The sequence below is a fragment of the Heloderma suspectum genome, chromosome 4, assembly GCF_057233095.1.
Source record: "Heloderma suspectum isolate Gila_16-S chromosome 4, 16-S_ref, whole genome shotgun sequence".
Classification (NCBI taxonomy): domain Eukaryota; kingdom Metazoa; phylum Chordata; class Lepidosauria; order Squamata; family Helodermatidae; genus Heloderma; species Heloderma suspectum.
Window position 1 is genome coordinate 262,400,578 of NC_139461.1, and position 19,317 is coordinate 262,419,894.

The 19,317-nt window shown below is 45.0% G+C and overlaps 1 protein-coding gene and 1 long non-coding RNA gene across 2 annotated transcripts in view; one reads left to right on the forward strand and one right to left on the reverse strand.

Annotated features, from left to right (window-relative positions):
* Nucleotides 1–19,317, forward strand: part of SYCP1 (synaptonemal complex protein 1) — a 91,281-nt gene that overhangs the window by 61,335 nt on the left and 10,629 nt on the right. The window contains exons 26-27 of the mRNA XM_084853565.1: nt 12,862–12,972; nt 15,157–15,249. Of these exons, the coding sequence (XP_084709691.1) occupies nt 12,862–12,972; nt 15,157–15,249 (204 nt within the window). The remainder of the gene's footprint in view (nt 1–12,861; nt 12,973–15,156; nt 15,250–19,317) is intronic.
* LOC146348602 (uncharacterized) overlaps nt 1–19,317 on the reverse strand; it is a 76,276-nt gene that overhangs the window by 39,714 nt on the left and 17,245 nt on the right. The window lies entirely within an intron of this gene.

Here is a 19,317-nt window from a genome sequence, read left to right on the forward strand (position 1 = left end):
CCTAGGTCAGATAAATGGCTGTTTCCTTATGATGAGGGATATTTTGTAGCACCTTCCATCCAAAGGCCGTTTCTGATGAGGCATGGGTATTTAGTTTATAGTGTTGTGTGAAGTTACTTGCCAAGGACTAGGTGGCTGCTTGGCAGATTTCAGAAATAGGGGGATTTAATGATATGTTTTCAAGTAGTTAATCTGCCACAAGCTTGGCCATGTTATGGAAATGGAGAGGTGCTTACTCTAAGAGGCAAAAGTAGTCCCATCCTTGCAAAACTCTAGTCACATTATTCCTGATTCTTTGGCCTGATAGGAATGTAAAAATCACTCTGGATAACCTCACACCAACAAGAAGAAACCTTCACAGTAAATATCAATGTTCCTTTCACTTTGCCCTTCTTCTATGCAAGGATCTGGGTTTATAATCAGGGAAGGAATCAGTACGGTGTCAGTGGAGAAGTGTAGTGATGAGTCGGGTGGATATAGAGGTTTGGAGGACTGTGATGAGTAGAGAAATTGGGGACTGTAGAGTACTGAGTGAAGGAGGGGATGAAGCAGGGGAAGGGTAATGGGAATTTTCCCCATATTCAGTCCTCTCCATTCTGGAGGCTCAGCCTTCCTTTACTGTCTGTGAAATGTCTTGGGCCTTTCACTCCATATATAGCACTTTAGAATTTCAGTCTCTTGAGGGGAACCTACACTAGAGCTCCTTTTGTGTTTCAAGCAGCACTGTGATGGTATTTCTGCAAAACTCATCAGTCGCTAATGAATACAGTGCAGTATCCACTATGGTGATAGTGTGATTAAATGCTACACGCAAATGCAATTGCAGAAGTAGGAACAGTTGGAAAGGTCACACATGTTCTATCATTTATGTTTATAGCATGAGTTGCTGTAATTGCAGGGGAAATTGTCATTTCAGTTTACTTTTTTGTGTGTGACTCTGCTGACAGCATGAGTACCTTCAGTGGGGCACAGCAATAGAGATTTATAAATAAATTGCATGGTAATTCACAGCTCCTCCTGCAAAAAACAAAAAAAAAGTTACAGGGGAGAAGAAGGAGGAGGAGAATGGGGGGAGGTTATGGTGCCTCTGCCTGCTGCCACTGCCATCCTCGCATGGGGTGAAGCCATAAAATGCTGGTTCCCTGTCCATCCCCCAAAATATCCTGAAACCTGGTGCATGTGCTGACTTTTCCAGGAGTAAACACCATTGAAAACAATGTGATTTAATTCTGAGTAAACATGTATATCATCCCATTTTCAGCTACTAGTTTTTTGAGGCTAGGAAATGAAAAGGAAAAAGGAGATAATTGGAAAGGCTTGAAAAGACAATCCAAACTTTTTTTTTTAAAGGCAGTGAGAGGAAGCAGCATTGAGTTCACTCTCCGTTTTCACTAGGCAAGACTGCGTGTGTGTGCGTGTGTGCACGCGCGCTTGAGAGAGGAAGGAAGGAAATAAGCCCTTCAGGGGCAGGAGGGAGGAACACAGTTGAGACACTGTTGTTTTGCTTGTTAAGGCAAACAGGCATCCCAAGCAGCAGAGTTTTGCGGGGGCCACCTGTGCTGTGGCACATGCCACCTTCCTCACCCAGCATCCAGGGACCAAGAGGGAGACATGGCTGACTGCAGGCTCTCCCAAGATGCAGTCTTCCACATCGTCAGCACTGCCACCTTCTCCTCCTCTTCCTCCTTCTGCAACCTTACCGCCTCCTGGGAAGCCTCTTTTAGCCAGCGTATTTTTTAAACAATATTTTTCAGTGTGCATAGCCAAAGACTCGTACCTGCACAGAAGCAACTTAAGAGGAAAATGGTGTTACCTGCAAATACAGATCTCTGTATGTGTGCATTGGCAAATGCTGTTGTTGTTGTTTTTTTAAAAAAATCCTACATGCCTGATCTTGCTACCCTGTTGCTGGCAGCCAGCAAACTGAGGACAGCAATGGAGGATCCTTCCTTCTTGCGGTGCCACCCCCTGCAGTCTACCCCCTGCGGAAACCACTTAGAATCATAGAATAGTAGGGTTGGAAGGGGCCTACACGGCCATCGAGTCCAACCCCCTGCTCAATGCAGGAATCCAAGTCAGAGCATCCCTGACAGATGGCTGTCCAGCCTCGTCTTGAACGCCTCCAGTGTGGGAGAGCCCACCACCTCCCTAGGTAAGTGGTTCCATTGTCGTATTGCTCTAACAGTCAGGAAGTTTTCCTAATGTTCAGCCGGAATCTGGCTTCCTATAACTTGAGCCCATTATTCTGTGTCCTGCACTCTGGCATGATCAAGAAGAGATCTTGGCCTTCCTCTCTGTGATAACCTTTCAAGTACTTGAAGAGCGCTATCCTATCTCCCCTCAGTCTTTTCTTCTCAAGGCTAAACATGCCCAGTTCTTTCAGTCTCTCTTCATAGGGCTTTGTTTCTAGTCCCCTGATCATCTTTGTTGCCCTCCTCTGAATCCTGTCCAGTTTGTCTGCATCCTTCTTAAAGTGTGGTGCCCAGAACTGGACACAGTACTCCAGATGAGGCCTAACCAGTGCTGAGTAGAGGGGAACTAGTACTTCCCGGGATTTGGAAGCTATGCTTCTATTAATGCAGCCCAAACGACCATTTGCCTTTTTTGCAGCCACATCACACTGTTGGCTCATTTTCAGCTTGTGATCGACAACAATTCCAAGATCCTTCTCGCTTGTAGTATTATTGAGCCACGTATCCCCCATCTTGTAACTGTGCATTTGGTTTCTTTTTCCTATGCGCAGAACTTGGCATTTATCCCTATTAAATGTCATTCTGTTGTTTTCAGCCCAGCGCTCCAGTCTATCCAGATCACTTTGAATTTAGTTTCTGTCTTCCAAAGTATTAGCTATCCTGCCCAATTTTGTGTCATCTGCAAATTTGATCAGCATTCCTTGCACCTCCTCCTCCAAGTCATTAATACAAATGTTGAAGAGCACTGGGCCCAGGACTGAGCCCTGCGGTACCCCACTCGTTACCTCTCCCCAGTTTGAGAAGGTCCCATTGATAAGCACTCTTCAAGTCCGATTCTGTAGCCAACTGTGGATCCACTGGATCGTTGTTTCATCTAGCCCACTTTGAGCTAGTTTGCTCATCAGGATCTCATGGGGCACTTTCTCAAAAGCTTTTCTGAAGTCGAGGTATATGATGTCTACAGCATTCCCACGGTCCGCAAGGGAGGTTACTTGATCAAAAAATGAGATCAGATTTGTCTGGCAGGACTTGTTTTTGACAAATCCATGTTGGCTTCAAGTAATCACTGCATTGTTTTCAAGGTGCTTCCAGATGGATTGCTTTATCATCTGCTCCAGAATTTTCCCCGGGATTGATGTCAGACTGACTGGTCTGTAGTTCCCAGGTTCCTCCTTTTACCCTTTTTGAAGATAGGGACAACATTAGCCCTCCTCCAGTCATCTGGCACTTCCCCCATCCTCCATGATTTCTCCAAGAGAATAGACAGTGGTTCTGAGAGTTCTTCTGCCAGTTCCTTTATTACTCTAGGAAGCAGTTTATCTGGCCCTGGAGATTTGAACTCATTCAGAGTCATTAGGTGTTCCTTTTTAAGGAAGCATGATGTAGTAGTAATGGGGGACTTCAATTTCCCTGATATTTGTTGGGAGACAAATTCTGCAAAACATGGCCCCTCCAGGAAATTTCTGACTTGTGTGGCGGATAACTTCCTCCTACAGAAAGTAGAGGAAGGAACTAGAGGATCGGCTATCCTTGACTTGATCCTAACCAACAGAGATGACTTAGTGGATAAAGTAGCAGTTACAGGAACTCTGGGGGAAAGCGACCATGTTGTACTTGAGTTCTTGGTTCTAAGGGAAGCAAAAGCCGAGTGTACTCAAACGCGTACCCTGGATTTTAGGAAAGCTGATTTTAATAAACTCAGAACAATGATCAGTAAGGTCCCATGGCAAGCAATGCTAGCGAGAAAAGGAGTCCAAGTTGGGTGGGAACTTTTAAAAAAGGAAATTCTCAAGGCACAATCACAAACAATTCCAACAAGAAGAAAAGGTGGAAGACAACAGAAGAAGCCAATGTGGCTTCACAAAAAGCTTAGGGATGACCTGAAAACAAAAAAGGACACATATAGGAAGTGGAAAGAAGGCCAAGTAACAAAGGAAGAGTACAGGCAGGTAGCACAGAATTGCAGGGATGGCGTCAGGAAGGCTAAAGCGGAGAACGAGGTGAGGTTAGCGAGGGATGCTAAAAACAACAAAAAGGCTTTCTTCAGCTACGTGCATAGTAAAAGGCAGAGGAAAGAAATGGTTGTTCAGCTATTAAATAAGGATGGCAAAATGATAACAGAGGACAAAGAAAAGGCAGAGGTGCTCAATTCCTACTTTGGCTCAGTCTTCTCCCAAAAGAGGGTCTATGACCCCCCTGGCAAAGGCGAAGTACAGGCTGAAGGGGCAGGATTGCAGCTTGAGATCGACAGGCATATGGTCAAGGAACACCTCATTACTTTGAATGAGTTCAAATCTCCAGGGCCAGATGAACTGCATCCTAGAGTCATAAAGGAACTGGCAGAAGAACTCTCAGAACCGCTGTCTATTCTCTTTGAGAAATCATGGAGGACCGGGGAAGTGCCAGATGACTGGAGGAGGGCTAACGTTGTCCCTATCTTCAAAAAGGGTAAAAAGGAGGAACCTGGGAACTACAGACCAGTCAGTCTGACATCAATCCCTGGGAAAATTCTGGAGCAGATCATAAAGCAATCCATCTGGAAGCACCTTGACAACAATGCCGTGATTACTCGAAGCCAACATGGATTTGTCAAAAACAAGTCCTGCCAGACAAATCTGATCTCATTTTTTGATCAAGTAACCTCCCTTGTAGACCGTGGGAATGCTGTAGACATCATATACCTCGACTTCAGCAAAGCTTTCGACAAAGTGCCCCATGATATCCTGATGAGCAAACTAGCTCGAAGTGGGCTAGATGAAACAACGATCCGGTGGATCCACAGTTGGCTACAGAATCGGACTCAAAGAGTGCTTATCAATGGGACCTTCTCAAGCTGGGGAGAGGTAACGAGTGGGGTACCGCAGGGCTCAGTCCTGGGCCCAGTGCTCTTCAATATTTTTATTAATGACTTGGAGGAGGAGCTGCAGGGAATGCTGATCAAATTTGCAGATGACACAAAATTGGGAGGGATAGCTAATACTTTGGAAGACAGAAACAAAATTCAAAGTGATCTGGATAGACTGGAGTGCTGGGCAGAAAACAACAGAATGGCATTTAATAGGGACAAATGCCAAGTTCTGCACCTAGGAAAAAGAAACCAAATGCACAGTTACAAGATGGGGGATACGTGGCTCAACCACACTACGAGCGAGAAGGATCTTGGAATTGTCGTCGATCACAAGCTGAATATGAGCCAACAATGTGATGTGGCTGCAAAAAAGGCAAATGCTATTTTGGGCTGCATTCATAGAAGCATCGCTTCCAAATCCCGGGAAGTACTAGTTCCCCTCTACTCAGCACTGGTTAGGCCTCATCTGGAGTACTGTGTCCAGTTCTGGGCACCACACTTTAAGAAGGATGCAGACAAACTGGAGAGGGTTCAAAGGAGGGCAACAAAGATGATCAGGGGACTGGAAACAAAGCCCTATGAAGAGAGACTGAAAGAACTGGGCATGTTTAGCCTTGAGAAGAGAAGACTGAGGGGAGATATGATAGCACTCTTCAAGTACTTGAAAGGTTGTCACAGAGAAGAAGGCCAGGATCTCTTCTCGATCATCCCAGAGTGCAGGACACGGAATAATGGGCTCAAGTTACAGGAAGCCAGATTCCGACTGAACATCAGGAAAAACTTCCTGAGTGTCAGAGCAATACGGCAATGGAACCAATTACCTGGGGAGGTGGTGGGCTCTCCCACACTGGAGGCCTTCAAGACGAGGCTGGACAGCCATTTGTCAGGGATGCTCTGACTTGGATTCCTGCATTGAGCAGGGGGTTGGACTCGATGGCCTTGTAGGCCCCTTCCAACCCTACTATTCTATGATTCTATGATTCTATGACCATATGCCTATCGATCACAAGCTGCAATCCTGCCCCTTCAGCCTGTACTTCGCCTTTGCCAGGGGGGTCATAGACCCTCTTTTGGGAGAAGACTGAGCCAAAGTAGGAATTGAGCACCTCTGCCTTTTCTTTGTCATCTGTTGTCGTTTTGCCATCCTTATTTAATAGCTGAACAACCATTTCTTTCCTCTGCCTTTTACTATGCACGTAGCTGAAGAAAGCCTTTTTGTTGTTTTTAGCATCCCTCGCTAACCTCAGCTCGTTCTCAGCTTTAGCCTTCCTGACACCATCCCTGCAATTCTGTGCTACCTGCCTGTACTCTTCCTTTGTTACTTGGCCTTCTTTCCACTTCCTATATGTGTCTTTTTTTGTTTTCAGGTCATCCTTAAGCTTTTTGTGAAGCCACATTGGCTTCTTCTGTTGTCTTCCACCTTTTCTTCTTGTTGGAATTGTTTGTGATTGTGCCTTGAGAATTTCCTTTTTTAAAAGTTCCCACCCAACTTGGACTCCTTTTCTCGCTAGCATTGCTTGCCATGGGACCTTACTGATCATTGTTCTGAGTTTATTAAAATCAGCTTTCCTAAAATCCAGGGTACGCGTTTGACTACACTCGGCTTTTGCTTCCCTTAGAACCAAGAACTCAAGTACAACATGGTCGCTTTCCCCCAGAGTTCCTGTAACTGCTACTTTATCCACTAAGTCATTTCTGTTGGTTAGGATCAAGTCAAGGATAGCCGTCCCCTTCATGGATCACTGCCTTGTTGTGGCGAAGGGGCTTGCGTAACTCAGTGAAGCCATAAGCTATGCCGTGCAGGGCCACCCAAGACGGACAGGTCATGGCAGAGAGTTCTGACAAAATGTGGTCCACTGGAGAAGGAAATGGCAACCCACTCCAGTATTCTTGCCAAGAAAACCCCATGGAACGTATCACAAGGCTAAAAGATATGACGCCGGAAGATGAGCCCCTCAGGTCGGAAGGTGTCCAATATGCTACTGGGGAAGAGCAGAGGGTATTTCCAAGTAGCGCCAGAAAGAGTGAAGCGGCTGGGCCAAACCCGAAAGGACACTCACCTGTGGATGTGTCTGGTGGTGAAAAGAAAATCCGATGCTGTAAAGAACAATATTGTTTAGGAACCTGGAATGTCAGATCAATGAATCAAGGTAAGCTGGAGGTGGTCAAACATGAGATGGCAAGATTGAACATCAACATCTTGGGAATAAGCGAACTCAAATGGACAGGCATGGGCGAATTTAATTCAGGTGACCATCATATCTACTATTGTGGGCAAGAATCCCTGAGAAGAAATGGAGTAGCACTCATAGTCAACAAAAGGGTGGGAAAAGCAGTACTGGGGTACAATCTTAAAAATGATAGAATGATCTCAGTACGAATCCAAGGCAAACCATTCAACATCACAGTAATTCAAGTCTATGCCCCAACCACTGAGGCCGAAGAAGCTGAGGTTGATAGGTTCTATGAAGACCTACAACACCTTCTAGAACTAACACCAAAAAAAGATGTCCTCTTCATCATAGGGGATTGGAATGCTAAAGTAGGAAGTCAAGAAATCACCGGGATAACAGGCAGGCATGGCCTTGGTGTACAAAATGAAGCAGGACAAAAGCTAATAGGGTTTTGCCAAGAGAACACGCTGATCATAGCAAACACTCTTTTCCAACAGCACAAGAGGCGACTCTACACATGGACGTCACCAGATGGTCAATATCGAAATCAGATCGATTATGTCCTTTGCAGCCAAAGATGGAGAAGCTCCATACAGTCAGTAAAAACAAGACCTGGAGCTGACTGTGGCTGAGATCATGAGCTGCTTCTTGCAAAATTTCGGCTTAAATTGAAGAACGTCGGGAAAACCACTAAACCGTTCAGGTATGACCTAAATCATATCCCTGATGAATATACAGTGGAGGTGAGGAATAGATTTCAGGGATTAGACCTGATAGACAGAGTGCCTGAGGAACTATGGATGGAGGTCCGTAACATTGTTCAGGAGGCAGCAACGAAATCCATCCCAAAGAAAAAGAAATGCAAGAAAGCCAAGTGGCTGTCTGATGAGGCTTTACAAGTAGCTAAGGAAAGAAGGGAAGCGAAAAGCAAGGGAGAAAGGGGAAGATATACCCAACTGAACGCAGAGTTCCAGAGAATAGCAAGGAGAGACAAGAAGGCCTTCTTAAATGAACAATGCAAAGAAATCGAGGAAAACAACAGAATGGGAAAGACTAGAGATCTCTTCAAGAAAATTGGAGATCTCAAGGGAACGTTTTGTGCAAAGACGGGGATGATAAAGGACAAAGAAGGCAGGGACCTAACAGAAGCAGATGAGATTAAGAAGAGGTGGCAAGAATACACAGAAGAACTATACAGGAAAGATCTGAATGTCCCTGATAGCCATGATAGTGCGCTCACTGAACTTGAGCCGGACATCCTCGAGAGTGAAGTCAAGTGGGCCTTAGGAAGCATTAGTAACAACAAAGCTAGCGGAGATGACAGTATTCTAGCCGAGCTATTTAAAATCCTAAAAGATGATGCTGTTAAAGTGCTGCATTCAATATGCCAACAAATCTGGAACACTCAACAGTGGCCACAAGACTGGAAAAGGTCAGTTTACATTCCAATTCCAAAGAAGGGCAATGCCAAAGAGTGTTCAAATTACCGCACCATTCCGCTCATTTCACATGCCAGCAAGGTGATGCTCAAAATCCTACAAGCTAGGCTTCAGCAGTATGCGAACCGAGAACTACCGGAAGTACAAGCTGGATTTAGAAGAGGCAGAGGAACTAGAGATCAAATCGCCAACATTCGCTGCATCATGGAGAAAGCAAGAGAATTCCAGAAAAACGTCTATTTCTGCTTCATTGACTACGCTAAAGCCTTTGATTGTGTGGATCACAACAAACTGTGGCAAATTCTTAAAGTGATGGGAGTACCAGACCACCTTACCTGTCTCCTGAGAAACCTGTACGAGGGTCAAGAAGCAACAGTAAGAACCAGACATGGAACAACCGAGTGGTTCAAAATTGGGAAAGGAGTACGACAAGGCTGCATATTGTCACCCTGCTTATTTAACTTATATGCAGAGTACATCATGAGAAATGCTGGGTTGGATGAATCAGAGGTCGGAATTAAGATTGCTGGGAGAATTATCAACAACCTCCGATATGCAGACGATACCACCCTAATGGCAGAAAGCGAAGAGGATCTAAAGAGCCTCTTGTTGAGGGTGAAACAGGAGAGTGCAAAAGCTGGTTTGAAACTCAACATTAAAAAAACGAAGATCATGGCATCTGGCCCCATCACTTCCTGGCATATAGAAGGGGAAGAAATGGAAGCAGTGACAGATTTTACTTTCTTGGGCTCCAAGATCACCGCAGACGGTGACTGTAGCCATGAAATTAAAAGACGCTTGCTCCTTGGGAGGAAAGCTATGGCCAACCTAGACAGCATAGTAAGAAGCAGAGACATCACCTTGCCGACAAAGGTCCGTCTAATCAAAGCTATGGTTTTCCCAGTAGTAATGTATGGCTGTGAGAGCTGGACTATAAGGAAGGCTGAGCGCCGAAGAATGGATGCTTTCGAACTGTGGTGCTGGAGAAGACTCTTACGAGTCCCCTGGACTGCAAGGAGGTCAAATCAGTCCATCCTAAAGGAAATCAACCCTGAGTGCTCATTGGAAGGACAGATACTGAAGCTGAAGCTCCAATATTTTGGCCACCTAATGCGAAGAGAAAACTCCCTGGAAAAGACCCTGATGCTGGGAAAGACTGAAGGCAAAAGGAGAAGGGGACGGCAGAGGATGAGATGGCTAGATAGCATCACGGATGCAATGAATATGAACTTGAGCACGCTCCGGGAGAGAGCGCAGGACAGGAAGGCCTGGCGTGCTATGGTCCATGGGGTCACGAAGAGTCGGACACGACTGAACGACTGAACAACAACAACAAGGATAGCCGATCCTCTAGTTCCTTCCTCTACTTCTTTAGGAGGGGCCATGTTTTGCAGAATTTGTCTCCCAACAAATATCGGGGAAATTGAAGTCCCCCATTACTACTACATCATGCTTCCTTAAAACATTGGCTATTTGCTTTTCAAAAGTTTCATCCTTGTCTTCTCCTTGATTGGGTGGCTGGTAGTAGACTCCGACCACCAGGTTCCTTTTATTCTTTGCTCAATTTATTTTGATCCAGATGCTCTCGATGGGGCTACCAAGCTCATCCTCCTGTATTTCTGTGCAGAGATATGTATTTTTCACATACAGTGCAACCTCACCTCCCTTTCTGTTCCTCCTGTTCTTTTTGAACAAGTTATATCCTTCAATTGCTGTATTCCAGTCATGAGAGTCATCCCACTAAGTCTCAGTTATACCTATCAAGTCATAATTTCCTTCCTGTATTAAGAGTTCAAGTTCGTTCTGTTTGTTTCCCATACTCTGGGCATTAGTATATAGACATCGAAGACCATGTGCTTCATAGACTGGCTTTCTTCCTACATGTGTCTGAAGACTATTATTGGGCGCTATCAGAGCTGTTCTCTCCGTTGCAGTGCATGAGCCTACGTCCATTGTTACCCCCAACTTTACATCTCCCTTCCCCATAGGATTCAGTTTAAAGCCCTCCTGATGAAGTTCTTCATGCTGTGGCCAAACACATGCTTCCCATCCTTTGTGAGGTGCAACCCATCCCTTGCCAACAGCCCATCTTCCAGGAAGTATAGCCCGTGGTCCCAGAATCCAAATCTCTCTCGTCAGCACCACCTTCGTAGCCAGTCATTCACCCGGAGTATTTTTCATTCCCTTTCTATCCCTCTTCTAACTACTGGAAGGATGGATGAGAAAACTATCTGGGCCCCAAAGTTCGTGAGTTTCCTTCCCAAAGCTTCAAAGTCTGATGTGATTTCTTCGTAGCTCCGCTTGGCGGTATCATTTGTTCCCTCATGGATGAGAAGAAAGGGATACCTGTCAGTGGGCTTTATGAGTGCAGACAACCTTTCAGTCACGTCTCTAATCCGTCCTCCTGGGAGACAACATACCTGGCGAGTCCACGGGTCTTCGCGACATACTTGGGTCTCGATCCCACGCAGCAAGGAGTCTCCCACTACTACCACTCTTCTCTTCTTCTTGTTGTAGGCCTGGGTTTCATCGCCTCTGTTTGACTGACCTTCAGCCTCTTGCTCACTCTCATGTAGGTAATCCTGTGATTCTTCCTCTGCAGGCTGTCCTCCAGTCTCATCTGCAAGTACCTGGAATCGGTTCCATAGCTCCACTGCTTCCACTGGTGCAGAGTGGCATCTAGTTCTTCTTCTCCTAACTGTCACCCTTTTCCAAGGAGTATCCTCTACTCCGTTTTTCTTCACCTCAGCATTTCCCACTGCCTCATCTTGCTGTTGCTCTTCAAGCTTCTGGTCTTCCCTTTCTACTTCTACTCCTATTTCGCACTTCTACTCCTATCAGAACAAAAGTCACAGTACCACAAGGTTAGCACACATCCAAATATATACTGCAAGGAAAATGCAAAATATTAAAAAGCCACGAAAACCGATCTGAAGAAATCCAGGACATAATGGTAGAAATAGGATAAGTAGGATGTCTTGGGGTGTGCGTTGTGTTCCTGGCAATTGAGCAAGGCATTACAATGAAGGTAAAAAACCCTTGTGTAGATTCCTCGGATGCTTCATATTTCCTCAGATGCTTCTTGGAGTGGCCTCTTGTCATAGGGAGAAGCCATCTCAGGGAATTAGGATGTCTCTGCACCTGGGTTTTGTTGTGCATTCGTCATTCCTCAAGCATGGAATTTTCTGGGTGCTTTACATGACATTATTGTGTGGTTTACTCACACTTTCCCCCTGCTTATCCCATGCTATTTCAGAACAAGGAAAATGCGGTATTTGCTCTGTTCGCGCCATGAAAGTGCCAGCCTTTGTACTTGTACCATGGTGAAATGAGCCGCTGTGTGTGGGTGGTTGCAGGGAGTATGGTTATGATGATGACGATAGTGACGACGACGGGGTGGGATTGTCCCCCCCACACGTCTGCACCTTTCCGCCTTCTCGTCATACCATATTCCACAACGTGGTGGGAGTCCATAAGAGCGGCATGCCACCATACTATGCCACCAAATGATGCAGCGTGGAATGGCCAGCACGGCTGTATTCTGGCAGTCTGCCAGGCAGCCGAAAGCCATGTCAGGGGAGAAGGGGTTGGTGGGCTGCTGTCCTTACATATTGTGTGACTGTGTCAATCACAATCCACCGACCAGTAATCTGCAAGGGGAGGGAAAGGGGCAGGTACCCCGGAGGAAATTGCACAATTCCCCCGCCATGTGTAAGGGTTTATTGCGCAACAGTAGAGATGTTTATGTGAGGTTCTCCCCTCCCTTGTGAAAAGATAATAAGCAGAATGTAGTGAGATAAAAACCTCCTGTGGACAGAGCCTGTGCTTGAACAGGAATTAGAAACAGTGGTACAGTGGTGGGACAAACCAGTCATCTGGAGAAGCCCTCAGTTGCTGCAACTTCCACTGCTTGCCTGGATCTCAGGCACTACAAGAACTGTGAATCTAGAGGAATGGAAAAGTTATTAACAGCACAATTCTGTGCTTGTTTTGTCAGAAGTAAGTCCTGCTGTCTTCAACGGAGCCCTTACTAGTAAATGTGTTTAGGATTGCAGCCTTATTTGCTATAACACAGCTAGGTTACACATAAAATGGTTAAATATAATTCAATTGCACATATATCATGAATTGTACATATAATTGTTGAATATCATTAAAATTATTAATATTATTAAAATATTTTTCTCATTCACATGTGTTATTAATAGCTAGAAACTATGAAATCTGTAGCTGATGAAGCACTGACAATGCAGAAAGAAATAGATCTTCGATGTCAGAACAAGATTACTGAAATGGTAGCACTTATGGAAAAGCATAAGGTAAACATAACGTCTTATTTCTGTACATACTGGCTATGAATCAGTAGAAGGATGGAACTGTGAACACAACTGGAGTTTTGCTTGTCGTTTTTGCTGTGGCAGTTGTTTTTGCCGGACAACCTATTATTCAAGTTAAACGGAACTTTTCAATAGTCGGATCTGGAGCAAGAACAGCAAGTGTAGCTCCAGTTGTAGCAATGCTTGCAGTTTTCATAAAGTATTTCATTTTTCTTTTTCAAACTTTTGATGTTGAGTGATTTTTTTTTATCAAGACTCTAATATTTATATAAATATGTTTTATGTGTATTGCGTGTTGGTGTGTGTGCCATTAATCTTATTATCAATGTGCAGAGTGGTTGGTTTTTACACCTTTTTCACATTGTGCACATATGCACATGAAACACTCACACATATGCGCGTGCGCACACATGCACACACGTATACATTTAAAAAAATCATACAAAATCCTCCCCCTCCCCTCTTGTGCATAGAGTACATGCACAGATAATTCTAATTATACACATCAGGGGCTTGTTTCAACTTCTACCCTGAGAAATTTGCAGGCAGTGCTGTTTTACAAAATATATATATATATAGCCAGAATTAAGATTGCCGGGAGAATTATCAACAACCTCAGATACGCAGATGATACCACCCTAATGGCAGAAAGCGAAGAGGATCTAAAGAGCCTCTTGTTGAGGGTGAAAGAGGAGAGTGCAAAAGCTGGTTTGAAACTCAACATTAAAAAAACAAAGATCATGGCATCTGGCCCCATCACTTCCTGGCATATGGAAGGGGAAGAAATGGAAGCAGTGACAGATTTTATTTTCTTGGGCTCCAAGATCACCGCAGACGGTGACTGTAGCCATGAAATTAAAGGACGCTTGCTCCTTGGGAGGAAAGCTATGGCAAACCTAGACAGCATAGTAAGAAGCAGAGACATCACCTTGCCGAAAAAGGTCCGCATAATTAAAGCTATGGTTTTCCCAGTAGTAACATATGGCTGTGAGAGCTGGACTATAAGAAAGGCTGAGTGCCGAAGAATGGATGCTTTCGAACTGTGGTGCTGGAGAAGAGTCTTACGAGTCCCCTGGACTGCAAGGAGGTCAAATCAGTCCATCCTAAAGGAAATCAACCTTGAATGCTCATTGGAAGGACAGATACTGAAGCTGAAGCTCCAATATTTTGGCCACCTAATGCGAAGAGAAAACTCTCTGGAAAAGACCCTGATGCTGGGAAAGATTGAAGGCAAAAGGAGAAGGGGACGGCAGAGGATGAGATGGCTTGATAGCATCACCGATGCGATGAATATGAACTTGAGCACGCTCCGGGAGAGAGCGCAGGACAGGAAGGCCTGGTGTGCTATGGTCCATGGGGTCACGAAGAGTCGGACACGACTTAACGACTGAACAACAACAATAGCCAGAAGTTTTTGTCCCCCAAGAATTCAGCTTCCCTGGCTCTGCCCTACAAGAAAGGAAACTGATTTCTTGAAAACTACATATAGCTTTGGAACCAATGCAAACAACACTGTAATCAGTATGATATTTACTAATACAGCAAGAGCAGAGTAAATAATCTATTTCTGTAAGCAAAGAAATAGAATAGTGACAATGCATTCAAGAGAGGTAGACCTAATGTCTTCATAGTAACAATATGAGTCAGTAACTAGGGGTGGTGATATAACAGCCATGGAATAGTACAAAACCAGCAACAGTTTTTTGTATTGCAGCACTTATGCACATGCTGAAAAAATAAGCAAATTTCCCTGTATTTTTCACATGGCATGCTATCACAGCAATCCATTCCAGACATGTGAATGCACTCTGTATTCCTTTGATTGCCCATTTTGTTATTGTTTATCTTGTACTTCTGTCACTGGGAAACATGTTTTACTAGATTTCATAACACCCTAGGAGGTTAAAAAGTTAAAAAGAGTTACTTTAAGCAACAGAGCACAGCAAGGTAACATGGGGAGGATGCAGTTTTCCTACTTTCCTACATGCTCTTTTTCATGTAAAAATAGACCCCGAGCCCTGCTTTATATGTGAATGGTGCAAACATGTGGATAAATACATGTGAAGGCCTCATCATGTCTAGTTTAGCCCTTAGTCATATTTTGCAAGATACACACAAAGTGGAATACTATATGTTAATTAACGTATGGCGGTCTCCTCCATGCAGCACCAATATGATAAAACAGTTGATGAAAAAGATACAGAATTAGAATACTATAAGACAAAAGAACAAGAACTATCATCAACCATAGGATTTTTGGTAAGAATATCTCCTGAGCTCTTTTCAGCCACTAGTGTGGTTACATTATCCATTTCTGTATTGCCATTAGTATCAATTTCTGTATTTTACTGGGCTTCACTATCACTGATTTCTCGAACCCAATGGAGGAATCTCAGTGTTCAGTTGTGAGACAAAATTGTGCATTGGCTGCCTATTTGCTACCAGGCCAAGTTTAAGGTTTTGGTACTAGTGTATAAAGCAATAAACAACTTGAGACCAGGATACCTGAGAGGGTGCCTTCTCCCTCATCAACCTGCCCGGTCACTTAAGTCATCAGATGGTATGGTCCTGGGGGTTCTGCATGAACATATGGCCCAATTGGAGTACACCTGGAGAGGACCCTTTAGTGTGGTGGCCCACTTTCTATGGAACTCCCTGCCTCTGGAGGTCAGGCAGGCACCAACATTGTGTTGTTTTTAGCACCACCTGAAAACATCTATGTTTCAAGAAGCCTTCCTTGATTGACCAGCCATGGTTTTTATTGGTACTCTGTTTTAAGAATATTTTTAATATGGTGTTTTATTCTTTTTATCTTTTATTATTCACCGCTCCAGAATCTGTCTAGATGTGGAGTGGTATATAAATGTTGTAAATAAAGAAATGAAATCTGCAACTTTCCCAATGTAGACAATTGTTGTAATCATTTATAGTACACCTATCTTCAAAGGATGTGTGTCTGTAGCAGCCCATTTCCCTAGGAAATCACTGTAAATGGTGCAACCTGTTTCATTATCATTTTTTCCCCATTTTTAAAAATGTTTTTTATATTAACCTTTACTGTTAATTACTTCTGTTAACTTTTGTGTGTGTGGGGGGGTGTTGAATCACATTTTGCACACCCAAGACATAGAAACCCTCACAGAAGTCATAAGGTCTCTCCCCAATCCTTTGTTTCCTCCCTTTTGCACATTAAATCTAATAGTTTATGTGCATAGCTGTAATCGTGCAAATCCAAAATTCTCACCTTCCTCCAAAAGCCAAAACACACACAAGATCATAGTCTCATGGAAGAAAGTACATACGTACAGCAAATATATATAGATTCTTCTTCGTGGTCTCTGTGCATCGCACATATGGGGCTCTGCACCTGCGCAGAGCCTCAATTCAGGAAACTTCTATAGCTGAGGAAAAAAAATTGGCGGGAACCCTTCCCCCACCATTCCATTGCACATACTCCAATGGGTTCCCACTCTCAATCCCTCAGTTCTTCACTGACTACTATTGTGGTAGCACTTGATTGAAGGGACTTTTTGTTGGTTTGGCTGAGGAGAAATTTATTTGTTTTTTTTTCTGTCTTTCTACTTCTGTCTTTCATTGTTTTTATTTTTTTAGTTTTTGGTTTATTTTGTTTCAGTCGTTGCCATCCTTTGATCACGTGGCATTTTTGGGCGTATGGCCATTAAGGCCCCTTTTCAGAAGTGCGTTCATTGTGAGGGGAAATTACTGCCCATGGACAGTCACTCCCTGTGCCTTCTCTGCCTGGGTGAAGGCCATATCATGGAGGCCTGTCACCATTGCATATCATTCAGTAAGCAGGGGAGGAAAAAATCGTGCTGATAGACTTAAAGCAATTCTTTGGGAGATGGCACTGAAGGTGGCGGATGCCCCTAAGAAGTCCATGGTGTTGGGTTCAGAGCAGCTTGGACATCGGCCAAAGGGAGTAGATAGGATTCCTCAAAAGGAGGTTTTGTACAAGTTGGTGATTCCGCCTACCCAGCCAGCTCTGGCTCTAGCCATGACCCTCCAACCCAGGCTGCTCCTTGGCAGTTTCTCTTGCAAAGACGTTGTTGAAAAAAGCGAGGTCTTCTCATCCCTCTGAAGCAAGGAAGAAAAAAAGGGGGAAGGAGTCAAAAAAGGCTACTTCCCGGGCTGGAACGCCTGCCTGACTGCTGTTGCCACCTCCAGTGCTAGACTCACCTATTCCAATGGTCTCCGCGCCCTTGATATCAACCTCGGTACCACTGCCAATACCTTCCATGTTGGATGGGGAACTTAGAGACTCAACCCCGACTTGGGATCGAGGAGATGTTGGCTTGCCTCCGATGCATACTCATCATGGTGAACTCTCCCCGCAATCGGGCTACTCTGCCTATTCCCACAGAGGTGAAGGGGCACCGATATTTCTACAAGTGAGATACAGGGAGAGATCCCGTTCTCCCCACTCAAATTGGGAGAGAGGATCAGATTGATCTTGTCCTCCAGGCCTCGTCATGACTGGGATGACTGGAATTATTATTGACCTCAACCGTATCCTTATGGCCATTATATTTATCCCGGTGCTTATCGACACCATCAAGAAGTTTCCCCGTCGGCCTCCTGTCTTGGCCGCTGGCTGAGGAGACTTTCATGCCGCCACCGCCGCCGCCACTACCAATTGTAAGGGCGCCCCCTCCAGTGTTACCAATGCCTGCTTCGTGGTGCTCTTTACTTCCTCCTTGACAGTGCTCCAGAGTCCTCAGTTTAGCAGGGACTGGATGGAGGCAGGGCCCCTTCTCCACTTCCACAGGCTGAGTCCTCTAAGCCGGATGACCGAGACGTTCAGCGGAGTTCTTCCTGCTCCCCAAGGGAGGATTACCAGTCTGACTTAGCTTTGGTTTTGTCCGTTCCATTGTCGCTCTTGTCACCTGATATTGCTGTGTGCTCTCAGGATCCATCCTCACCCTCAGAGGATATGAGTCACTTTGCTGACCAGGTTTTAAGGATGGCCCAGTTGCTTGGTCTCAAGACTCCACAGCCAGTCGAGAGAGTTAAAGATCCAGTGTTTGATGTTCTCTATACTGATGCAAGTACTCCGGTCGCCATTCCATTTCTTCCGACGTTATTGCAGATGGTACAACTGTCCTGGAAGACACCATCATCCGTGACTCCAACCTCCAAAAGGTTGGAGGCCATGTATAGAATCCAGGAGAAGGATGCAAAAATGTTATTCACCCATCCTCCGCCCAATTCAGTTATTGTGGAGTTGTCACAAGGCAAGTCTCAGCAGGTACGTTCTTCTCCGGTGGACAAGGAAGGTGGGAGGCTGGACTTAATGGGTAGACATATCTACTCCTGTGCCTCCCTTGGGCTATGGGTTACGAATTATCAGGTGACAATGGCCCGTTACCAGCTTTTTCTGTGGGAGAAGATTGGCTCCCTTTGCGACTACCTACTGGATGATCTGCGTGAATTGGCATGGGTTTTCCAATCTGCAGCCATGAAGGTGGCGAGGCAACAAATCAACACTGTTAGGCATCAAGCAAATTGTGATGCCAAATCCATGGTGGGGGCTATTGTGCTTCACAGACATGCCTGGCTGAGATCAGCAGGCCTTGCACAAGAGTCATGTTCTCAGATTGAAGACCTCCCCTTTGATGGTGAGGGTTTATTTAATTCCAAGACTGTTGAGGCCATGGACACTATTCAGAAAGCTAGGACTATGGCAAGGAAGATGGGTCTCTCTCAGGCACAACCACCTTTTAGACAATGCCGCTGGTACCGACAGTCAACTTTTCACCAGTCTTGATCTCACTCGAATCGGCTGGGGCGACAGCAGCAGGGCCCCCAACAGAAACTCCAGTTTCCTTCAACATTGCATTTCCAGTCTTCCCATAGGAGGTCTGAATATACAAAGAAACAACGTCTTTGACTGCTCCCATGTGCCAATGCTTCTTCCAGATCACCCTCCTCTTTTTGGCTCCCGTCTTGCAGCCTTTTTCCCATCATGGCAGAGAATAACGACAGACTTTTGGGTCCTCGCTATCCTTTGGCGAGGTCACTGGATCAAGTTCAACACTCTCCCTCCTTTCTCGGGCATCACAATAGCGCCTTCACTACTCAGGGAAGAGGTAAACAAGCTTCTTGCAAAGGGTGCAATCAAACCAGTACTGCTGCTGGAACTGCATGAGAACCCGCTACTTTGCGGTTCCCAAAAAGGACGACGGGCTTCACCCAATTCTGGATCTCAGAGGGGTCAATGTATTTATTCCACCCAGAAGATTAAGAGTGACCACGTTGGCTTCGATCCTTCCCCTGCTACAGATAGGAGATTGGTTTGCAACCATCGAC